Source organism: Schistocerca piceifrons, chromosome 7 (genome assembly GCF_021461385.2).
Source record: "Schistocerca piceifrons isolate TAMUIC-IGC-003096 chromosome 7, iqSchPice1.1, whole genome shotgun sequence".
NCBI classification, from domain to species: Eukaryota; Metazoa; Arthropoda; class Insecta; order Orthoptera; family Acrididae; genus Schistocerca; species Schistocerca piceifrons.
The window spans coordinates 434,825,271-434,848,522 of NC_060144.1; the positions used below are offsets into that span (position 1 = coordinate 434,825,271).

The 23,252-nt window shown below is 43.1% G+C and overlaps 1 protein-coding gene across 2 annotated transcripts in view; it reads left to right on the forward strand.

The window, feature by feature from the left end:
* LOC124804766 (dihydropyrimidinase-like) overlaps positions 1-23,252 on the forward strand; it is a 261,068-nt gene that overhangs the window by 135,134 nt on the left and 102,682 nt on the right. For both annotated transcript variants that reach the window (XM_047265081.1, XM_047265082.1), the window contains exon 2: positions 1,594-1,748. In XM_047265081.1, coding sequence (XP_047121037.1) covers positions 1,605-1,748 — 144 coding nt within the window. In that variant the 5' untranslated portion in view covers positions 1,594-1,604. The remainder of the gene's footprint in view (positions 1-1,593; positions 1,749-23,252) is intronic.

Consider the following 23,252-nt stretch of genomic DNA (forward strand, 5'->3'; position numbering starts at 1 on the left):
TTGTTCCTGGTATTGTATGTATGAACTGAGTTGTTTGTTGGAAAAAGAGATATTTTATTTACGACAAATTTCATTAAGAAGTAAATATACTGAGAGGCAGTAGTTAGTATACCCAGTTCTTTGAAGAGGTTTCTGCAGGAGGTCCGTGAATTTACTCCACAAATAATACGTATTACACGATTTTGGACCTTGAAAACTTTTGTTTGACTTCAAGATTTACCCCCAAAATATTATCCCATATGACATTATGGAATGAAAGTATGCAAGCTTTTTCATTTTTATGTTGCCTATGTCTGCTAACACTCGAATTGCAAACACAGATTTGTTAAGGCCTTTCTGCAGTTCTGTGGTGTGCTCCTCCCAACTGAATTTATTATCAAGTTGTAATCCCAGGACTTTTAAGACTGTCAACCTCGTATGTATGGTTCCATTTTTTCCCCCCACTTCTTTTCCGCATGTGCACACAATGCCATTGGAGTACGCAGAACTGCTGCGGCTAAATAACAAGTTGTTGTCAGCCATCTTGAACTTTGACGAAAAATTTGATGACAGTGTAATACCCCTTCTAGCGCTACGTCAAGGATCTTTGTCAAATATATTGGACGGAATATTGGATCACATCTTTGATCAAATCTTTGACAAAGAAATTTGATAGTGTAATACCGGCCTAAGGGACTGATGACCTCGCAGTTTAGTGCCTTAACCCCAAACCAGCCAACTAACCAAGCAATCAGGCAATTGAAATGGCCTGCTGTATCTGCTTACTGAACGAGATTGGATCTGCATGGGACCAGTTGGAAATGGAACAGGCTTTAGCAGCTATATGTTACCCGCCTTGCGGACAGCTTGCCAAGGAAGATCCAAGGATGTTGCTATGCAAAGGGTGAACCAAATCGGTATTTATTGCTGCATAGCTGTACATTCTGTTTCCATAAATGTGCAAAGATGTTGAATTTCGAACAGACTGCCTTTTTTATTTTTTTGGCTATTGCTTTGTTTTTATTTCACAGGAAAGAATTTTTTTGTTTAGTTTCATAAGTCTTGTTTTTTTAATTTCTGTTCTCCGCATAAATCTAAGCCCACACTTAGCATTCTTTGTGAGTGATTTATACAGAGTTTAGGGAAATAAGTGCAGATATTGTGATCGTTGGTAACTTAATATGTACCCACTTCACTGTGTTGGTGCTTCTTCTGATTCTAACCGTCTTCCCGCAAACACCCCATATAATTTAATAACTGATGTTCCCTGCACAGTCCTAATTGCATAACTGAGTGGATTATGCCTCTCAGAATAGACTAACCCTTTGTCGTCCACACTTTATGACTTGACCTGCTGCCCAAGGGCAATAATCATTAATGGCTTGCTATTGCGACATGTACTCGGATGTACTAACTAACCTAAAAACATGCTATTCTTAACAGCTATAGTTATTAGACTGCAAATAAAGTAAATAATTATGTAATGTTATTGAGTACAGTGTCGTCCGTCACCAATAAAAATATCTGCACTTGGGCGCATAACACCCTGTATGTAAGTGAACACAGCTGATAAACAACCATTAACAGTTCCCTGTTCGTGTTTGCGTGTTTCAGAGTGAGTAAATATGGCTGGCTGGATTCCCGGACTAGGAGAGAACAGACCACAACCCAGGAAGCTCGACATGTCTTTCTTCGGTTACGTTCCAGACGACGGCTCCGTCGACATTTTCACCAAAACAGGGCAGAAGTCGCCGTCGAGACCCGAACAGGTAACCATCGCCACTTCCACACACATGAAAACGCGCATGTTTATAAATACAGTAGTTCAGTTTCTGGTTACAGTAATGTTGGTATGTCGTTAGCACAGTGTCCATGAAAAGTTCTCACGAACTCGTAAGGCTAAAGCGTTATTTAAAAAAAATTCTGGCAAATAGTATGTAGTAAATTAATGGACTGTGTAGTAAATTAATGAGCTAAAGCCAAAATACCGGTTCTACGCCGTCGAAAAATCTGTTCCAACGTCTGATGTGTGCGTGTCAGAAAGTATATATGGTCTTACAGTCTCCTTCAGATCACTTTGCATCCACTGACACTGCGAAGAAGTGCTGCAATTACCAATTCATCACTCGGTCCGTCTGCGCGTCGTGTAACCGGAATCTACCCATGACCATCTCCCCAACCTTATAAGTCAATATTGTGTAAAATTCAGTCTAAATTTCACTTTTAATACTGTCATTTTTTAAGCACCCTGCAAGGAGCACATACTTCCTATTTCCTCGAAGGTGATATGTGATTCACTCCTCCTAAATTTTTTGAATGTGAAGAATTAACAAACACCATCCTAACTAGCAATCTTCGTTAAATTGTAGATCCACTCATGGCCAGCTGAATGGATAACGGTAAATTAGATCTGTGGCACAGACACAAACATCAAACATATCATCTAGCTGGTGACTGCTTTACGTGTGCTTTAGAAATTGTTCCAAAATTCATTGCTATCTGATTGTACAATTAGTGGGATCCCTCCGTTATTTCGCAGTTTTTTGCTCTTGAAAGGAAAGTTAGTAAATTCCTAGTCCAGTCCAGTTGCTCCGTATCGATACTGTATCATTTATATCAAGACATCTGAAATGAATTGATTCACCGCTGTAGTGTCAGCTCTTTAAATTTTGTTAGATTATATTAATTATTCATTCCATAGACCCACAAAAGAGGGGATCCTTCTGAGTGTGAAACATGTCAGCTAAACACATTACAAAAATGTAATTCGAAAAATTTGAGTTTCATTAATTTTAATGATCCTCAGTCAATAAACAGTAAAATTATGTACATGAATTAAAATTAAACTTCTAATATTTACAGGTTTAATACTTACATCTGCTTTCATTAAATCCATCATTCACACAGTAGCTAGTTACTAGACTATTACAACCAAATATTGTCAAAAATCAAAGTAAGTTATTCATTTCAATGATCCTCAGTTAAGAAGAGTCAAATTATGTACAAGATTTAAAATTAAACTTCCATTATTTACAGACTTAAGACTTACATCTGCTTTCGATACAACCATTCACACAGTAGGTAGTTACTTGGCTGTTACAACCAAGTATTGTAAAAAATTAAAGTATAATCAAGTTTCATTAAAGTGGTCTACCGCACTTGTTGAAAAATTCCTGGATGGAATAGAAGGAGTTGACCACCAAAAATTCTTTTAAATTATGTTTAAATTGTGCCTTGTCTGAAACTAAACTATTAATGGTCGCTGGTAACGTATTGAAAATATGTGTTGCTGAATACTGGACTCCCTTCTGGGCAAGAGTAAGTGATTTTAAATCTTTATGCATATTGTTCTTATTCGTAGTATTGATACTGTGTACTAAGCAGTTAGTTGGAAAAAGAGATGTATTATTTACAACAAACTTCATTAAGGAATAAATATACTGAGAAGCTGTGGTTAGTATGCCCAATTCTTTGTATTGGCTTAGACATGATGTTATGGATTTACACTACACATTACTCTTATTATACGCTTCTGTACTCTAAAAAAATTTTCTCGGTTTGTGGTTACCACAAAATATGACACTATGTGACATAATGGAGTGAAAATAAACAAAATGTGCAATTTTTTTGTATTTTTATCTCCTATGTCGACAGGAAGTGCAAAATGGCTGAGCAGGGATGGCTAGAGGACAAATGTAAGGATGTAGAGGCTTATCTCACTAGGGGTAAGATAGATACTGCCTACAGGAAAATTAAAGAGACCTTTGGAGATAAGAGAACCACTTGTATGAACATCAAGAGTTCAGATGGAACCCAGTTCTAAGCAAAGAAGGGAAAGCAGAAAGGTGGAAGGAGTATATAGAGCGTCTATACAAGGGCGATGTACTTGAGGACAATATTATGGAAATGAAAGAGGATGTAGATGAAGATGAAACGGGAGATACGATACTGCGTGAAGAGTTTGACAGAGCACTGAAAGACCTGAGTCGAAACAAGGCCCCGGGAGTAGACAACATTCCATTAGAACTACTGACAGCCTTGGGAGAGCCAGTCCTGACAAAACTCTACCATCTGGTGAGCAAGATGTATGAAACAGGCGAAATACCCTCAGACTTCAAGAAGAATATAATAATACCAATCCCAAAGAAAGCTGGTGTTGACAGATGTGAAAAATACCGAACTATCAGTTTAATAAGCCACAGCTGCAAAATACTAACGCGAATTCTTTACAGACGAATGGAAAAACTCGGGGAATATCAGTTTGGATTCCGTAGAAATACTGGAACACGTGAGGCAATACTGACCTTACGACTTATCTTAGAAGAAAGATTAAGGAAAGGCAAACCTACGTTTCTAGCGTTTGTAGACTTAGAGAAAGCTTTTGACAATGTTGATTGGAATACTCTCTTTCAAATTCTAAAGGTGGCAGGGGTAAAATACAGGGAGCGAAAGGCTATTTACAATTTGTACAGAAACCAGATGGCAGTTATAAGAGTCGAGGGACATGAAAGGGAAGCAGTGGTTGGGAAGGGAGTAAGACAGGGTTGTAGCCTCTCCCCGGTGTTATTCAATCTGTATATTGAGCAAGCAGTACAGGAAACAAAAGAAAAATTCGGAGTAGGTATTAAAATCCATGGAGAAGAAATAAAAACTTTGAGGTTCGCCGATGACATTGTAATTCTGTCAGAGACAGCAAAGGACTTGGAAGAGCAGTTGAACGGAATGGACAGTGTCTTGAAGGGAGGATATAAGATGAACATCAACTAAAGCAAAACGAGGATAATGGAATGTAGTCGAATTAAGTCGGATGATGTTGAGGGTATTAGATTAGGAAATTAGACACTTAAAATAGTAAAGGAGTTTTGCTATTTGGGGAGCAAAATAACTGATGATGGTCGAAGTAGAGAGGATATAAAATGTAGACTGGCAATGGCAAGGAAAGCGTTTCTGAAGAAGAGAAATTTGTTAACTTCGAGTATAGATTTAAGTGTAAGGAAGTCATTTCTGAAAGTATTTGTATGGAGTGTAGCCATGTATGGAAGTGAAACATGGACGGTAAATAGTTTGGACAAGAAGAGAATAGAAGCTTTCGAAATGTGGTGCTACAGAAGAATGCTGAAGATTAGATGGGTAGATCACATAACTAATGAGGAAGTATTGAATAGGATTGGGGAGAAGAGAAGCTTGTGGCACAACTTGACCAGTAGAAGGGATCGGTTGGTAGGACATGTTCTGAGGCATCAAGGGATCACCAATTTAGTATTGGAGGGCAGTGTGGAGGGTAAAAATCGTAGGGGGAGACCAAGAGATGAATACACTAAGCAGATTCAGAAGGATGTAGGTTGCAGTAGGTACTGGGAGATGAAGAAGCTTGCACAGGATAGAGTAGCATGGAGAGCTGCATCAAACCAGTCTCAGGACTGAAGACCACAACAACAACAACATGTCTGACATCAAACGCATTGCAAACACAGACTTGTTTAGGCACTTTAGCAGTTCGTCAGTATGTTGCTTCCAACTGAATTTTTTATCGAGTTGTAATCCCAAGAATTTTACTCTCTGAACTTCTCCTATTTCCATGTCATCATATTTTATACACACATTCTAACGCTGCATCTTAATCAGTTGAGGTAAGTCTTAGGTCTGTTATTAACACTTGGTGATATGTGATAAATTCCTTTTTCACTAGCCACGACATCGCCAACTAAACGCATCCAGACAGATTGATCTAGATGTGAATGCTACATATGAGTTTCAGTGCTCGCCGTTTAACAGTTTTATTCCATTATTGTTCACCGGCTGTTTGATACCGCCGATCTGCCACTTTGAAATTCATATGGAAAAGTACAGAACCATGTTTCTGCAGTGTCATACGAACACTCCAGCCAAGAGCGGTTTGCCTCTGGCTTGCATCTATAACCAATTCTTCAAACTTCACTTGTGTATATCTAGTGTCATACGGATAGAAAATGAAAGATTAATGTTTTGTAGCATGAATAAGATTACAGGCTATCCTTCAATAAAGAAAAATTCGTCCATGAAACAGATGTGGTTGTCTAAAAGGAAAGATTCCAGATTAGATTTTAAACATGCTTTGATACCTGTTAGTCATTTTATGTTATTGGGTAAATGATCAAAAATTCTCGTTGACGCATACTGAACTCCTTTCAGAGCTAATGACAGCTTTAGTAATCGGTAGTAAAGGTCATTCTTCTATCATTGTTGTAGTACAGACATAGCCATTGTTCTCAAATTGTGACGGATTATTTTTGACGAATTTAATTGACATATATCTCGTGAAGGTGCATTTCAAATGCCCAACTCATTGAAGATGTGCCTCCAAGATAACTGCGTGTAAACAACACATATTGGTTTTGCTGCTCGCTTCTATGCAATCAGTTATTTCTTTCAAAGAGATGAGTGACCGTAGAAAATTAGTCCATAAGACATTATTGAGTGGAAATATGTAAAATATATTGATTCATTTGTTTCCAAAACAAATAATTGTATGAAGAGCAACAGTAGATTCATTTCATTGTTTGAGAATTCGGTCATATTTTTCTTCCACCTCTAGTTTTCGTCAGTATGTATACCAAAGACTTTGGAGCATTCTACGCCGTTTAGTGACTCCTGCTCATGTGCTACAGCATTTGTTGGTACAACTATTTGTTGTACAGAACTGAATACAGAGTTTTATCGAAAAGTGTAGTGTACGTCCATTTTCAGAGAACCAAGAGGTGTGATAGAGGTCGTGGTGACCTCCTATTATGGGCGTTGATGGAACTGGGTTAGCAGGAAGAAGCCAGTAATTCACAATTCACCACCCTGGGGGGTGGGGGGGGGGGGTAGCATGACAACATCATTCTTTACACATTCATTTATTGTTCGTCAATTGCAACAGTTGTGATGACACGCGGAGAGGCCAATGTCTCCTGTACATAAACGATAGGCAGCTTGCGAAGAGATACAGCCATAAGAAAGCTGCCTGGCGGCAAGCAGGGTCATAAGGCCGTGGGTTGATGACAGCAGCTGACCATGACAGTGGGAGGTGGCCCACAATGCAGACTAGACACTGTCCAACTGTACAAGACGGGACTCGCTGAGGCGCCACGATCGTGCAGTGGCCTCAACGTGGATGAGATGGCTCACAGCGCCAGCGGTGTCTGCCCACACGAGCTGAGGCACGCATCGAGAAGTTTGCCCGCTCAAGCGAAGGCGGCTGAGTGACTGCACCGCTCTGGCCTGAAGCTGTAGGCCACCAGGTGCCCCGCCTGTTGGAGAGCACTTAGCCAGCAGCATTCGTCTGAGGGTGATCAGCAGGGCCGCAGCTGGCAGTGGCAGAATCCAGAGGAGGAGACTGGTTGATCCATGTAGACTCATAGATGTAAGTAGGTCCCACGTCGGAGCTGGTTGCTGGTGAACTGCAGTACCTTTGGCTAGAAATGAGGAGTACTTACTATGGACATTCAGTAAGTAATGTAACAGTTTTTTGTGAAAGCAAGCTAGTTTTATCCAGGGTTCCAATAAATCATATTATTTCCATTGCTTTTGACTACAAAGTCCGCCACCGGTAGCTGAGTGGTCAGCGCGACAGAATGTCGATCCTAAGGGCCCAGGTTCGATTCCGGGCTGGGTCGGAGATATTCTCCGCTCAGGGACTGGGAGTTGTGTTGTCCTCATCATCATCATTTCATCCCCATCGACGCGCAAGTCGCCGAAGTAGAGTCACATCGAAAGACTTGCACCCGGCGAACGGTCTACCCGACGGGAAGCCCTAGCCACCTGACATTTTTATTTGACTACAAAACCCTATTTTTCAGCTTAATCTCCATTCAATACGACTGTCTTTCGTCACCTTATTGGGAGGACTTGTATGCCTGCATGGTCGACGACGGAGACAACGTCATGTTGCATCAATAACCTCTCCATCATCACGTACTACTTCCCATGGAGTGCATCCTCCATTGCACCAAACAAATGGAAGTCGGAAGGTGCGATATCCGGGCTGTAGGGTGGATGAGGAAGAACAGTCTAATGAAGTTTTGTGAACACCTCTCGGGTGCACAGGTTTGTGTGAGGCATTGGATTGTCATGCAGAAGTTCGTTTGCATTTTTGTGGCGACGAACACGCTGAAGTCGGTTCTTCAACTTCCTAGGAGCAGCACAGTACATTTCAGAGTTGATCATTGCACGATGAGGGAGGACATCAAACGGAATAATCTGTTCAGAGTCCCTGAAGACCGTCTCCAGGACTTTACCGGCTGATGGTGTGATATTGTAAGGTGGCTATAATTTCCCACCTACAAGCACCCATCCACATACTTTGCCATGATCTACAAACGCAATTAGGTATCATTTGATAGGCTGTACATCGTATATATGAATACATAAAGAAGACTGACATTGTCACGTACGCCTTCTAAATTATTGTTAACGCTTATTGCATGAAATGTGACGGAGTGTCTTTATTATGAGAACGGTGTATGATTGCTTATACTAGCAGAGGTTGGAACGCCAGTGGAGATGAAACGGCAGGTGGAACTCAAACCCTGGATGGAAGGCCCACACAGGTGTGTTGATCCTGCTTAAACACAGGAAGTAGCTAGACGGACGTCGTGACGCCTGAAAGCGAAGACACAATACAAGGGCGACCGTCCGCTATCGGCCGCTATTGTAGTAGGGCCGGAAGGATAACCGGATAATAGTGCCGAACTTTGCAAATCTTGGGCGGAGGTGAGAGGAACAAAGAAGCGGCACCTCGGGAACCCCGCAGGCTGGGTTATTTCCAACGATTTTTGCTCAAATGCGTACCATTGTACGAGTATAGGTATTTCCTCGCAAACATTCCGCGCTGGACGACAAAAGACTGAAATATGGTTGGTAGGCGTTCGTAAGAATCTATAGAGAGGGAGAATGTTCCGTGGTTTCGGGAATACGAGTATGATTCGTTTCGGAATTACGATGGTGGGGAGCTGACCCTTGCTGGGAGGCCAGCGGTGGAGAGACGAGATCTTCCGTTGTGAGCGCCCGTTTGTGACGGTCGCTCGATATAACCTTTGTTGGTACAGACGGACTTGCTGTCTTTGCTCTCAGGAGAGTTTATAGCTAGAACAGTTAGGCTGTGTACTGTTGCAAACCTATACGATTCTGGACTTCACCTCTGGGTTGGAAGTCGTCGTTGAGTACGCAGCGTTCAGTAATTGAGAGCACTTCCTCTGCCTATACTTACGTTGAGACGTTACCTGAACTCCGTCCTTGTGGCTCGTTTGTAGAACACAGAGAGGAGAAGACAATATTAGAGTATATTAGTCAGAGGACCGCCTTCTGCCGTCCTAGTGTTTGAAAGAGTTTATCTGTGGCTGGAGTTCTTCTCTCGTCGCAGACGAGTACGAGAACCATCACTTCGACGCACTGGACGCAGTACATACGGTGATATTGCAAATTGCTTCGACTTGTTAGGCCTGTAAAAGCTCAACAGCTGTGACCACGTTAGTTTCTACTGTGGTTCCACACCACCGTAGATCATCTTTGATAGTAGTGTATTGTAGTGTTTGGTGCGTACATGATGTCAGTCGCGTTATTGATATTAGACCGCAAAGTCATAATAAGGGGCAGAGTTGGGCAATTGATTAGTAATTTTACTTTGTAAATGTAAACTATGCAATATAAAGGTTTTTGTAATCTACAATAAATATATAAGCAGTAATAACTTTATGATTTAGTAGTACTAGTTGCCTTCATCATTCATGTTTAGATTGTAATTTATAGAATAAAGAGATCCTAAGATCTGCTTCAGGGGGTAGTCAGACAAGGCCAAATCTTCATTTTAGCGTTTATTATTCTCTGCTGCGCATATTCATTCTACACTCGCCTGGAGTAGCATCTTTGAATATACTCCATGGGTTGTTGTTTTCTTTCCGCTTCGATGTGGAGAACCCATGTTTTATCGCCTCTGACGATGTTCGACAAAAATTTCGACGATCAGTCTCGTAACGTGCAAGCAATTCCGCATAGATGGTCCTTCATTGCTGTTTGTGGTCTTATGTGAGGAACCCAGTGAGCATCCACCTTTGAGTATCCCAACTGGTGGATGAGCGTGTCAGCACTACCAGCAAAGACGCCCAGCTGACCAGCAGGAATTTGATTGTGAAACGTCGATAACCTGGAATGAGAGTGTCCGCACGTTCCAACACTGCAGGAGTCACAGCTGTGTGCGGCCGGCCAGCACACAGGAGGTCGGACAGGGCTGCACGACCTTGTTTCGGTGATGACACACGCCTCGCACAACAACTCACCGTGCTGTTGTTCACTACCAGGTCTCCACAGACACTCTGCAAGAGCCCATGAATATCTGTGATGCACTGGTTTTCCGCTGAAAGACACTCCATGACAGCTCTCTGCTTGGAACGCACCACCATTACAGGCACCATTTTGAAGGCTACGTATAGCGCAGCCACCTATCGGCACTTCTGAATCAATGGGAGCTGAAGCGGGTGTATTCCACGATGTCCCACAGCAAATTCCGCATTTTTTCAACTGAGTTTGGCCGACAAAAAATGTATTGCATTACGTATTGGACGCCTCTCGTACATGTGCTTGGCCTATCCTTGATATGCTTAAGCACTTGCTCTTATCATTACGCTCCAACAGAACCATGGCTCAAACAAGAAGCAGAAAGGTCACCCATGCTGCAGTAATTCCGCCTTTTTGCTGCGTCAGTGCTGTTACACCTCTGGTCCCTAGGTTTGGCTATAGCGTGTGGTAACTCTCTAGAAACCTTGGAGACTGTACTTGTCATATCGGCAGGTCAGCTCCGATGTAACTTCACCTGGCTGACCCGCACTGACTCGCTTCCGTGGCTTCTTGCGTTAGCTGTCGGAGATGTCTCGATTTTACTCAGCCGTCCCTAGTGGATTACGAGGATTGTCCAAAAAGTAAGTTCCGATCGGTCGCGAGATGGAAACCACAGTGAAAAGCAGAAGCGTTTTATTTGCAGCAGTTGGGTACACCTTCCACCTACTTCTCTACATAGTCGCCGCTCCAACTTCGAGTGTTGTAGCTTTCCGATATCCTCGCCATAGAAAGCAGCCGCCTGTGCTTTCGGCCAGTTATCTGCCCTGATCTGTAGCTCGTTGTCTGGGGAAAAATTTTGTCTTCATAGCCAGCGGTTCTTGTGGGCAGAGATGAGGCTCAGGGAGAGCCAATTACGGACTGTATTGTTGGTGATCAAACACTTCTCATCGGAAACGCTGCAGGAGCGTCTTCATTGCCCCTGCAGTGTGTGGCCGAGAATTGGCATGAAGAAGGAACTGCTCAGCTGTTATGTGGGCAGCATGACACAGGTGAAATCTCTAACCAGGCCCTCATACTTGGCGGGAGACGCTATTCCCTACGCATCTTTACCTGCTGACTGTTCACTCAGAACTGAAAAGAGCGACGCGACACGATCGGCGGGCAAACTAGAGACACTGCCCAACACATCTGTGCAAAGATTTACCCGATGTTCCCAGTAGTTTCCATTTCGCGACCGATCGTAACTTACTTTCTGGACAATCCTCGTATTTGTGGAGGAACACACCTCCCTGTTTCAGGAGACCTAGAACACAGGAGCCAACTCACGTCAATTATGCAACGCCTCGAAACATATTCTACAAGTTGACAATCATAAACCAGAATGTTCACTGGCTGTTTCTTAATTTTAAAAGATACTTTCAGTAATTAGCCTACTGCACTTTTTTTGCCTCTTCGTAGTAGCCTGGTTCCATTGCATCATCACTTACAACCTAGTACAATTACATCACCAAATTCTCTTTCCTTGTCAGCCGGCCGAAGTGGCCGTGCGGTTAAAGGCGCTGCAGTCTGGAACCGCAAGACCGCTACGGTCGCAGGTTCGAATCCTGCCTCGGGCATGGATGTTTGTGATGTCCTTAGGTTAGTTAGGTTTAACTAGTTCTAAGTTCTAGGGGACTAATGACCTCAGCAGTTGAGTCCCATAGTGCTCAGAGCCATTTGAACCATTTCCTTGTCAAATTACTCAACAGTCTTCAACAATAAATAATGCCCCTTAGTTCTGTCTTATTCTTGGCGATTCTTATTGTTTATAAGGCAACTTCTTTTCTAATTCTTACTCAACTAACATCCCTTGCTACGGGTGACCAAATGGACTCCTAGCTTGCGCACTGGGAGTTCCCTGGCGTATGCAGATTTCTGCCTGAGGAAGATGCAAGTTACACAAAGCAAAACCAGTACAACAACAGTACCAGAAATCGAGATACTTATGGTCACGATGTTATAGCGCTGGTTACCGTAATAATGCCGTACAAGCTAGCACATTTACTCGGTGGTAATTCTGCCTTTCTGTGAAGCTATACGCTTATCCAAGCTATAATCTCATCCAGTGGTTTTAGAGTTCAGTTTAAATGTCAGGTTTTGGGTTGTCAACACGTCTAATGATTTCCCTGGCCAATACAGCGAAGGTTTTGCCAGGTTTGTTATGTATGTTCTTGAGATGGTAGCTGGGAATAGGAAAGTCATCCCCACTACATCACAGGTCGTACCATAATCCACTGTATTGTAATTCAATCTCGTTATTCCCTTGAGCGTCCTTGTTCGTTCACTATCACTATCTATGGAGCAAAAACCGAGTAAACCCAATACGTACCCACACTCAAAGTACGGGTGTGGTGTCAGAGCATCCCTCTGGCATCCTACCACTTCCGCTTTACTGCACTTCACACGCCCGCTGCCAGTCTGATCCATCCTGGTTGAGCATATCGCAGTCCTCTCTCTTTAGCACAACCGGAGTTCATCCGTTGACGTCATTGCATACTTGGCCCTTCCTTTGAGATGAGATTTCATTTGTAAAAATTTGTCCATTGTTTCCCATTTCACCAGGAAGGAGTGCATCGTGAAACACTGCTAATGTGCATCCACACATGCCACTGGGAACCGAACCAACGCATGAAGCCTTTCTCTATCGCTATTAATTTCGAATATTACCATATGATAAAAGAGGGACAACCTTTGTTCCACAGGCTCTACTATATGCTGCTGTTCTGCCGTTAATTCTTGCTGCGCTTCCGCAGGCCAGCCAGCAAATGTCGGGGAGGTAGCAACGTAGGATCTAATTGCCCGTGTGCGACATGATGTACCGCCTGCTGCGATGGTGTTACCTCCACACTTGCATCACAAAGGCTGTCAGCCGTGGATAGCAGCAACCTTGCTACGGCCGCTCTCCCATCCAGTAAGTTCAGTTGAGCCTGCACCACATCCAAATCCCGATTACCCATTCCCATCGTCTTCGTGTATCGTGTTAACTCCGCAGTTAACATTCATATCATCCTAGTGTTTTTCAATACGTGCTGCCCCAGATTTGTCAACTCCGTTGTATGGCACTCCACAGTTGCCTTGTTGCTATTCAGTACTCCCAAAAGTGTCATTTCATTCCCGGGTAGCAACACGCGTGGTCTAGGGGTGCCGTCACGATAGCTCAGCGTGCTCGATCCTCTGTAATACAAAACTGAGTGAACGGGTGTACGATGAACTTGAACGGACGTCATAGGATGTCCTCCCCGAACAAATGCAACGCACAGTAATGAACAAAATGAGATTAAAAACAGGGTAGCGTCTTTGATTAGTAATCAAAACGTCCTCGGTCCCGGGTTCGAAACCCGCCCCTCTTAAATTTTGATTAATACTCAGCATTGGTGGCTGAAGACTTCCGGCGAAAGAGGTCACCCTGATTCTGCCAATGACCTTGTCAAAGAGGGCGGAGGAGCGGACAGAGCATCGGGGCACAGTCTTGTCGTTGTGGTCGGAAACTGGCCCTAAAGGCGGAAGTATCAGCAATGATTAACGGTATGAGGATGCAGAAGGCAATGGAAACCACTGCATTAAAGACACATAACGTGTATCCACAAGTCATGTGGCCTGTAACTGAAAAAGTGTCATGATGATCTCTCCACTGGCAGAAGATACTGAAATAGTCCCCCATTAGGATTTCCGAGAAGGGGCTGCCAATAGGGAGGTGATTATGAGAAAAAGATTGAATAACCAAAGAAAGGGTACGTATTTCAAGTCGGGGTGGGGAATGACAGAAGCTTGAACGTGGTAGGGAAGCTAGAAAATCTGAAAAGGGAAATGCGAAGGATCAATCTAGTTATAGTAGGGAGTCACTGAAGTGAAATTGAAAGAAGACCAGGATTTCTAGTCAGATGAGTGTAGGGTAATATCAACAGCAGCAGAAAGTGGTATAACAGGAGTAAGATTCATTATGAATAGAAAGATAGGGCAAAGAGAATGTTTCAGTGAACAGTTCAGTGACAGGTTTGTTCTTATCAGAATAAACAGCAAACCAATACCGACAACGATAGTTCAGGTATACAAGCCGACGTCGCAAGCTGAAGATAAAGAGATAGGCGCTTCAGTGCGGAACCGCACTGCTGCTACGATCGCAGGTTCGAATCCTGCCTCGGGCATGGATGTGTGTGATGTCCTTAGGTTAGTTAGGTTTATTTAGTTCTAAGTCTAGGGGACTGTGATGATCTCAGATGTTAAGTCCCATAGTGCTTAGAGCCATTTGAACCATTTGAAAAAGTGTTGTACAATCAGACAGTGTCTGTGGTATGCCACCTAAGCAAAAGGTATTCGCATCATTCTCCCTCCCACTTTCGCAAAGCTGGTCGTACATGATTAATTACTACATCAAGTACTGTATTAACGTAGCATCCTCCCGTTCACTTACAAACTATCTACCTATCAAATAAATTAAAAACAACGTAACATAAGCCCTTAAAATAACGCTATATAAATCATTAAATTACAACAACCCCCTGAAATAAGACAATGACACAATTACTACGTAATCTGACACGAAACCGTTTACTTATCGCTCATAAATCGATGTCTAATGACTTGATCTGAGTGCGTGAGGCACTCTACGCGCGTTCAGCTCGTCGGTCCCCATTACCTTCCTTTACTTTTTAGTTTTAACTTTCCCGCAGGTGACGACACTGATACTTGTGCTAAAATGTCTAGAATATCCTCAAAAGTCTTAACGCGTCCTATATTAACAACAATGGAAGTTCTTGTCTGTAATTGTAACTTCATACTCATGGGTGATATCATTTCTACGACCTAATATGGCCCTTGATGTCGCGTAAGGATTTTTTTGTTTTGGTGTGTAGGAGTCCTCCAGAGTAACCCACTGAAAGATTTTATACTCAGACAGCTTAACGGAAATCATCTCATTTGTTCTTGACGCTCGACCGCTTTTGTATTCGCTTTCTTTACCCATTTTCGACAGCTTCTTCACTGACTCCCTATTATTCCCATCTTGTTGATTAATCGCTTCAAAGGCGATAGCATATTCCTACCATATACCACTTCATACAGTCAGTGCCCAACACTGTTATGCACTTTAGTTAGAATTGTATGCAGATACGACACAGGACAGATAAACGTCCTAGGCATTGTGATGGCTGTTCACATAATAACTTAGCATTTTATCAATAGTACGATGGACGTGTTCTGTTCTTCCACTTAACTGAGGTTGGAAGGGACTCATTCCGAGCTTCCGGATTCGCAAAAGATGGCGCAGCTTTTTAATCAGTTTGGATATGAAGTTGTGAGGTTACGGCTATGTCATCGACACACCCCCACGGATGTAGGAAGACCTGTACTGCATGACCTTACCGATAAATAGATCACGCCCCATATGACCACGTGAATTAAATTACAGGTGTCGCACAACGTATAACTTAATAAATTCAATTTATTAAACAGAGGGTAGCCATAGCAGACGTGAAACATGGGTGCTGTAACGCACAAGATGATAAAAATAGGCAGTTCACCAAGCTATTGAGTGAAAAAATGGTCATTACAAACCGTATTTATTACAAGTTCCTGTAGACTTTAAATTATATACAAGTGCACTAAGACGGGGAATGGTTAATTTATTAAATATTAACACGGTTTACAATGGAATTAAAATATCAACACTTTGACAAAGATCGGATAATAAGTCTGGGGTGACTACTATAGAGTCACCACATTATTTGGGAAAACAACCAAGTTCACAGAAGTCACACAGTGATGAAGAGAAGAACTACAGAAAGACTCACGGACTCACCTACTATCCTCAATGAGTGCTTGTTGAGCTCAGGATTGCTAATAAGCGTATTTGAGTTAGAAACGTGAAAATTCAAATGTCAGCCAGAAATCCTTGCATAACCTGGGTTTCGAACGCTGCGGTTTTTCACCATGTTTGCGATTGCCAGTACCAGAGAATGGCAGTGGTGGCGGCTGTGGGCTTTTAAGTTATTTGGCCAGCATCAGAGGCTGCTCTCCCTTAGAACCTCGAACCGAAGTCCCTCTGTCACGACCAGCCAATGAAGGTGTCCTCCACAGAGCACTCCCGCAAGACGATGCAAGATACTAAGACCGAGACTCAGAACGGAGCTTTACTCTGCCTCTGTCAGAGAGTGACTTGTGCATGATAGCGATTCTTTCGAGTGCCAAACAGTCAGATCCATTATAATAAGGCACCAGTCTCCCTCCCACACTCAGTTTCTTGTAATTAACCAATATTGGGGGTTCTTAGTGCTGGAGACCAGAAACAGGCAACCTGTAACTCCCACTATCCATCCTCTTCTGATTTTCAGCCAGTAAGACCTTCTCTACATATGCACAAGCAGGTTCTGTTCTCCCACTCCATAGATTACTTATATTAGCCAGTGGTAGCTGCTCTTACTGTTTCTCAGCACGGTCAATAACAAATCAGTTAGCTTGGCATCAGTCAGACGGATGTGGACACAGGTCTTCCAAACACAAACTAGCGGGATGGCCTCTTCTCGCCGGCCGGGTGGCCGAGCGGTTCTAGGCGCTACAGTCTGGAACCGCGCGACCGCTACGGTCGCAGGTTCGAATCCTGCCTCGGGCATGGATGTGTGTGATGTCGTTAGGTTAGTTAGGTTTAAGTAGTTCTAAGTTCTAGGGGACTAATGACCTTCAAAGTTAAGTCCCATAGTGCTCAGAGCCATTTGAACCATTTTTTGGCCTCTTCTCAATCCACCTCACAGATCTTATCTCTGGACTGCGGTGTCCAGCAGTTCCTATGACATGGGCTTTCTGCAAGGCACAGTGCATTACGATACTTCACATCCTATCGCTGTTAGCTCGCGACTCACATCCCTGGCGCCGGCGGATACGCCACATTAAAGACAGTCTTTCATTACTCAACAGCTCTCCGTTGTTCAAGACACAAACACAGAGGCATCTGTTCGGTGGACCGGTGCAATACCCCGGACCTAGGGGCTTCTTCCTGGCTCCTCTTCTTACCCCGTAATGGCGGAGTGTCTTTTAAAAGGTCTGCGGCCACCTAGTGACCCAACACTGGCTCTCTCTCCTCTGCACTGCTATCCTCTGCTCAATATGTGTTCAGTATAATTCCCAACTTGTCATTCAAACAAACCCTCAGAATAAGAAGTTAATGTGGAATTTTAGTAGCTGGATATGGCTACCATTGACGTTAACTTTAAGGTACTCGTACGCCCACTTCTATCTGGGATGATTTAGATTAGATAAGTTTATCAATGTAATAGAGTTTGATTACGATAAGTAGTAGTTTTGACAAAAAACAGCCATACAACATCAGAATTTGTGCAGATGTAATTACACGCAACTTGCCATGGCATGTCATTAGTACATACCCATCCGGGGAAGTTCGGCCGCCGTGTGCAAGTATTATTTCATGTAACGCCACATTGGACGACGTGCGCGTCGGTGATGATGAGATGTGGATGAAGACAACACAACACCCAGTCCATGAGCGAAGAAAATCTCGAACACGGCCGGGAATCGAACCCTGTCCCGCTGCATGGAAGGCGAACACGTTACCACTCAGCTAAGCAGGCGGACAAATCAAGAAAATTTTCGTTTATCTGGAACTGGATTCGCGTGCTCTTCATGGCACGACAAGCATGGATTGTTAGGAAAGGGAGAGAACGTTTCTTACGGATACATCATACCATATAATGAATTCACACTTGTAAGCCGCCAGACATTCACGATAATTTCTGGTATAAAGGTAAAGTTTATTTAATCAAACATCATGCTCAAAGGCGACACCAGCTCACAAGTACCTATCATGCTTTTCGATAAATTTTACAGTTATTATCCTTTAGTTAAATCCTTCATTCACACTCATTTACTTTATAAAAATGGTATTGGCAATATTATCATTCTTTCACTGACAGCTTACGGACTAATACAGATAAACTCCTTATTGAGCACAGAATTATTAAATCATATTCATCCTTACTTTATACTGTTGAATATTCACTATCATTCACACCCTTCAACAATGCGTACGTATAGCAAAACACAGGAAATATATATCTCTATCAAAACACAATTACTCCAGATATATAAGTATACAAGTTATCAAAAATCATTTTCAGTGTGTGTGTTCATGTGCACAACAAAAATAATGTACATCTGTAAGTGGTGGCACATAAAAATGGTGTAAGAATTACATTAAAGCATCAAACAAGGTTTATGTCGTCAACACAGAGCTCAAGATTTCATAATGTATTATTGACCAATGTGAGATTTCACAACTAATATTCAGTGATTAATGTAGTTACTCTCCTGACAATATTATCAGTAAATCACCACCAGACTGGCAGTTTCTTCATACGTATTGGAATTCCAGCATACGCTTATTGTTCATTATTACGGCCTACAGGCCAGTCCCTGCGAAACAAAGTTGAAAAACATACAACGCATCAAAAATTTTTAATCAATTCCTGTAAGAAAAATTTAACAAGCAAATATATCAGTAGCCCAGCACAAGAGAAACGAAGTCGAAGTAGAGTTGCAAGTTAAGATTTGATGGTACGAGGATGTTTTCATTGACAATGCCGTCCTGATTTCGCATAATTGTTGGACGAACTTGCAAGACTCATCTCGGCGTGAGGTTTCTCCTATCTTCTTCTCGCCACACACCGGTGTACGTTCACTCAGACAGGTAGTCATATTGTTTATGACTACAGCGTATCTTCATTCATAATTGTTCAAGTCTATGATTTGATTACTGCTGCTCTTGCTTATTTTAACTACGTACAAGTTCATGTTATCTAGTAAATGTTCTCTCTTTCAATAGCGCAATTAACTTCATGGAATCTTAAGCAGATTATAGTGTTCTTCCACTCGCTCAGGACTTCGAATATTATTTATTGCCTGATAGTGAGCTGCATTACCTTGTCGCTTTTCATTTAGCAAACAAACATTGTCTCAAGATAAAAATAGTGCTCATCCCCGTTTACAGTTTTCCTGTGTTACTAGTAAATTGCCTCTCGTGCACAGTACGTTGTGTTCATTGATCACAGTTATCACAATTCAGTGTGTGATACAAATGAAGATGAGTTCAATGGGTTACATGAGCAACACGTAATAAACGTCTGTATAGTGCTCAGACCCCACGTAAACATAGTCATCACCAGATGTGCTGAAACATGTCTGGCACGTTTGTTGTTGGCGTTGGGCAATCAGCTGAATGAGCGCTCATGGCTTAGTGTTGGCAGGACTGCAAGGTGTCTTCCTGCCGATGCAGCTCATGGCATCGAGCACATGGTCGAACAGTACATGGCTCCAGGTATACAGCATCTGCATTGATTTGCTCCACGGTGCGTCGGATTTGGGCCAGCTGAGTGTGGTACATATCATGTGCCATAAAGTGTTATGCCAAACTCGCCTTTCAGACTCCAGGTGTGACATAGGTCTGCGTCCCGATCAGCTCCCATGTGCCAGACACCTTATGCCCTGTGATGGTTATCTCGCCACAGCTGTCCCTCCCTCTTGCGCCTCTTCTTGATGCGTAACTCACGCAACTCAAACAGTCTTAACAAAAATACATTACAAACAGATAATAAAGGATAATGTGGCACACCTTCACCACAGGTCACTGCTCTTTCTTACACTTAATTCATGAAAATTACGACTCATTAATCATACAATGTAGGCTTTCACGGCCGGTGTTGTCTTCAGTTGACACTTCCGGGCTGAGAGGCCGTGGTCGATGTATAAAATTTCCACCTAACGTTTCGTCTCCATCTGCGGGAGACATCTTCTGAGGTCGTCCGGCTACTGCCACTGAGGCTCAAGGTACTTTCGCATTTATAGATCGCATAGATGGCACCACCATAGAGATTCACAAACACCATAACAATTTTAATAGAAAAGAGGAAGTTTTCAAGTTAGACAAAATATGGATGTCGACGTTGCGCCAGCGGAATGACAATCGATTACTCTTAATCGAGAATGGTGGCGCCTTCCAAAGATAGGCATACCGTCGGCATCACGTGACGAATGGTGGTGCCCTCTATGCGCTCTATAAATGCGAGAGTATCTGGAGCCTCAGTGGCAGTAGCCGGACGGCCTCAGTAGATGTCTCCCGCAGATGGAGACGAAACGGTAGGTGGAAATTTTATACATCGACCACGGCCTCTCAGCCCGGAACTTTCAACTGAAGATTACAACACATTGTTTATCTACATAGTTTATTCTAAGCTTCTCTGTTTTTGTGCCGCTAGAGGGAATGATAGGGTTGCATTGAGCTGCGAGTGGTCTATTACCTTAACATTTTTATTTGACAAAGTCTCAAAATTTTGCAACCAACATTCGGCAAAGCTATGTGCCACAGTTTAAATTTGCATTATATCACGTAACGTCTTTAACAGTTCGACACTGAGAAGAGTCAAAATGCAATTTCACAATTTAAAAATAAATATCAAAATTCACAATTTTAAAAAAAATACACCTATGGTATCCCAAAATAAACTTAAAACACAAAAACAACAGATTCCTTGAATAATTCTACAGGTTCTTGGATCATGAAAACTGCTCAACCGCAATCAGCAAAAATACACTTCGTAAAAACCTTCCCAAAACACTGCAACAGCGAGTTCATTGGAACAAATTAAAGAAAGGAACAATCTTGTGTAGTGTGCTGAATACTACTGCAGACTGACCAATATACAGTATCTCGCACAGAGGCAACCTAATTTCATAACCAACATTCGGAATACACAGTAATTAGAGATCAGCCTAGTAACAGCAAGAAATGTTTCCTCTACAAATTACTGCACTCGCCTCAAACGAACACACTACTGATTACATCAAGGACAAAGCTAACCATCGCTTGTCACAGAAAGTTGGGATAGTCCTGCCTGATCACAAACTCACAAAGGCTAAATCGTCTTGCAGGAATAGGCCAGGCAGATGACCTTAAAGCAAAATGCCTCACCACAACCCTTCGGGCAGCCCACTCTTCTTAATGTCAGCCGACTCGACCGCCGGCAGCCCAGGCGTACAGTTAAATCTGTCATTGCTCCCTTGATAGGCAGGTTATTCAGGTGTGCCACATACAGCTGAAACCACTCATTCGTGATTCGATAACGCAAAGCTACCAAACTGTGGGGACGTTGAGTTTTACATTGCATTTGCCGCTGCGAAGTAGTGCCCGACATTTGCTATAGGATTAAGACCGGGTGATTTAGCGGGCCAGTGGACATGTGATAAGGTGCCCTGCTCATAAACAGCGTGTTCAGCGATGTATGCCTGCAGCCCTGTGAATATTAGATTGTAAAGAGCATACTCAGCATTTAATATGTAGTATAACGCCGATCAAAAAGTTTCCGTTTGAAGGCTGTACACTTCGGAATAGGTATGCCAGTCAGGCAAAATTACCGTGAGTATTGAGACAACTGTACAACCAATGCACCAGATCGAAGGTACCCATGTAGTAAAACACAGTGTCCTGCTGTGTGAGGAAGTCCGTAACTACCTGCTACACATTTTTTTAACGGAACGGTCCGCCCCGGTAGCTGAGTGGTCAGCGTGACAGACTGTCAATCCTAAGGGCCCGGGTTCGATTCCCGGTTGGTTCGGAGATTTTCTCCGCTCAGGGACTGGGTGCTGTGTTGTCCTAATCATCATCATTTCATCCCCATCGACGCGCAGGTCGCCGAAGTGGCGGCAAATCGAAAGACCTGCACCAGGCGAACGGTCTACCCGACGGGATGCCCTAGCCACACGACATTTCCATTTCCATTTAACGGAACGAAGGCGTGATAATCGTTCGGTCAGGTGCTCGAGTGTCTCTCACTTGAGTGATGTTGTCAGTACTGGATGAGGCTGGCCTTCCAGATCCAACGGCGTTTTGTGTCGAATCGCGACCCCCAAGGAACGTACCGCGCAATTCCTCAACAGTGATTTTCGGCAGACGTGATACCCCTATACAGGGTGTTACAAAAAAGTACGGCCAAACTTTCAGGAAACATTCCTCACTCGCAAATAAAAAAAAAGATGTTATGTGGACATGTGTCCGGAAACGCTTAATTTCCATGTTAGAGCTCATTTTAGTTTCGTCAGTATGTACTGTACTTCATCGATTCACCGCCAGTTGGCCCAATTGAAGGAAGGTAATGTTGACTTCGGTGCTTGTGTTGACATGCGACTCATTGCTCTGCAGTACTAGCATCAAGCACATCAGTACGTAGCATCAACAGGCTAGTGTTCATCACGAACGTGGTTTTGCAGTCATTGCAATGTTTAAAAATGCGGAGTTGGCAGATGCCCATTTGATGTATGGATTAGCGCGGGGCAATAGCCGTGGCGCGGTACGTTTGTATCGAGACAGATTTCCAGAACGAAGATGTCCCGACAGGAAGACGTTAGAAGCAATTGATCGGCGTCTTAGGGAGCACGGAACATTCCAGCCTATGACTCGCGACTGGGGAAGACCTAGAACGACGAGGACATCTGCAATGGACGAGGCAATTCTTCGTGCAGTTGACGATAACCCTAATGTCAGCGTCAGAGAAGTTGCTGCTGTACAAGGTAACGTTGACCACATCACTGTATGGAGAGTGCTACGGGAGAACCAGTTGTTTCCGTACCATGTACAGCGTGTGCAGGCACTATCAGCAGCTGATTGGCCTCCACGGGTACACTTCTGCGAATGGTTCATCCAACAATGTGTCAATCCTCATTTCAGTTCAAATGTTCTCTTTACGGATGAGGCTTCATTCCACCGTGATCAAATTGTAAATTTTCACAATAAACATGTGTGGGCTGACGAGAATCCGCACGCAATTGCACAATCACGTCATCAACACAGATTTTCTGTGAATGTTTGGGCGGGCATTGTTGGTGATGTCTTGATTGGGCCCTATATTCTTCCACCTACGCTCAATGGAGGACGTTATCATGAC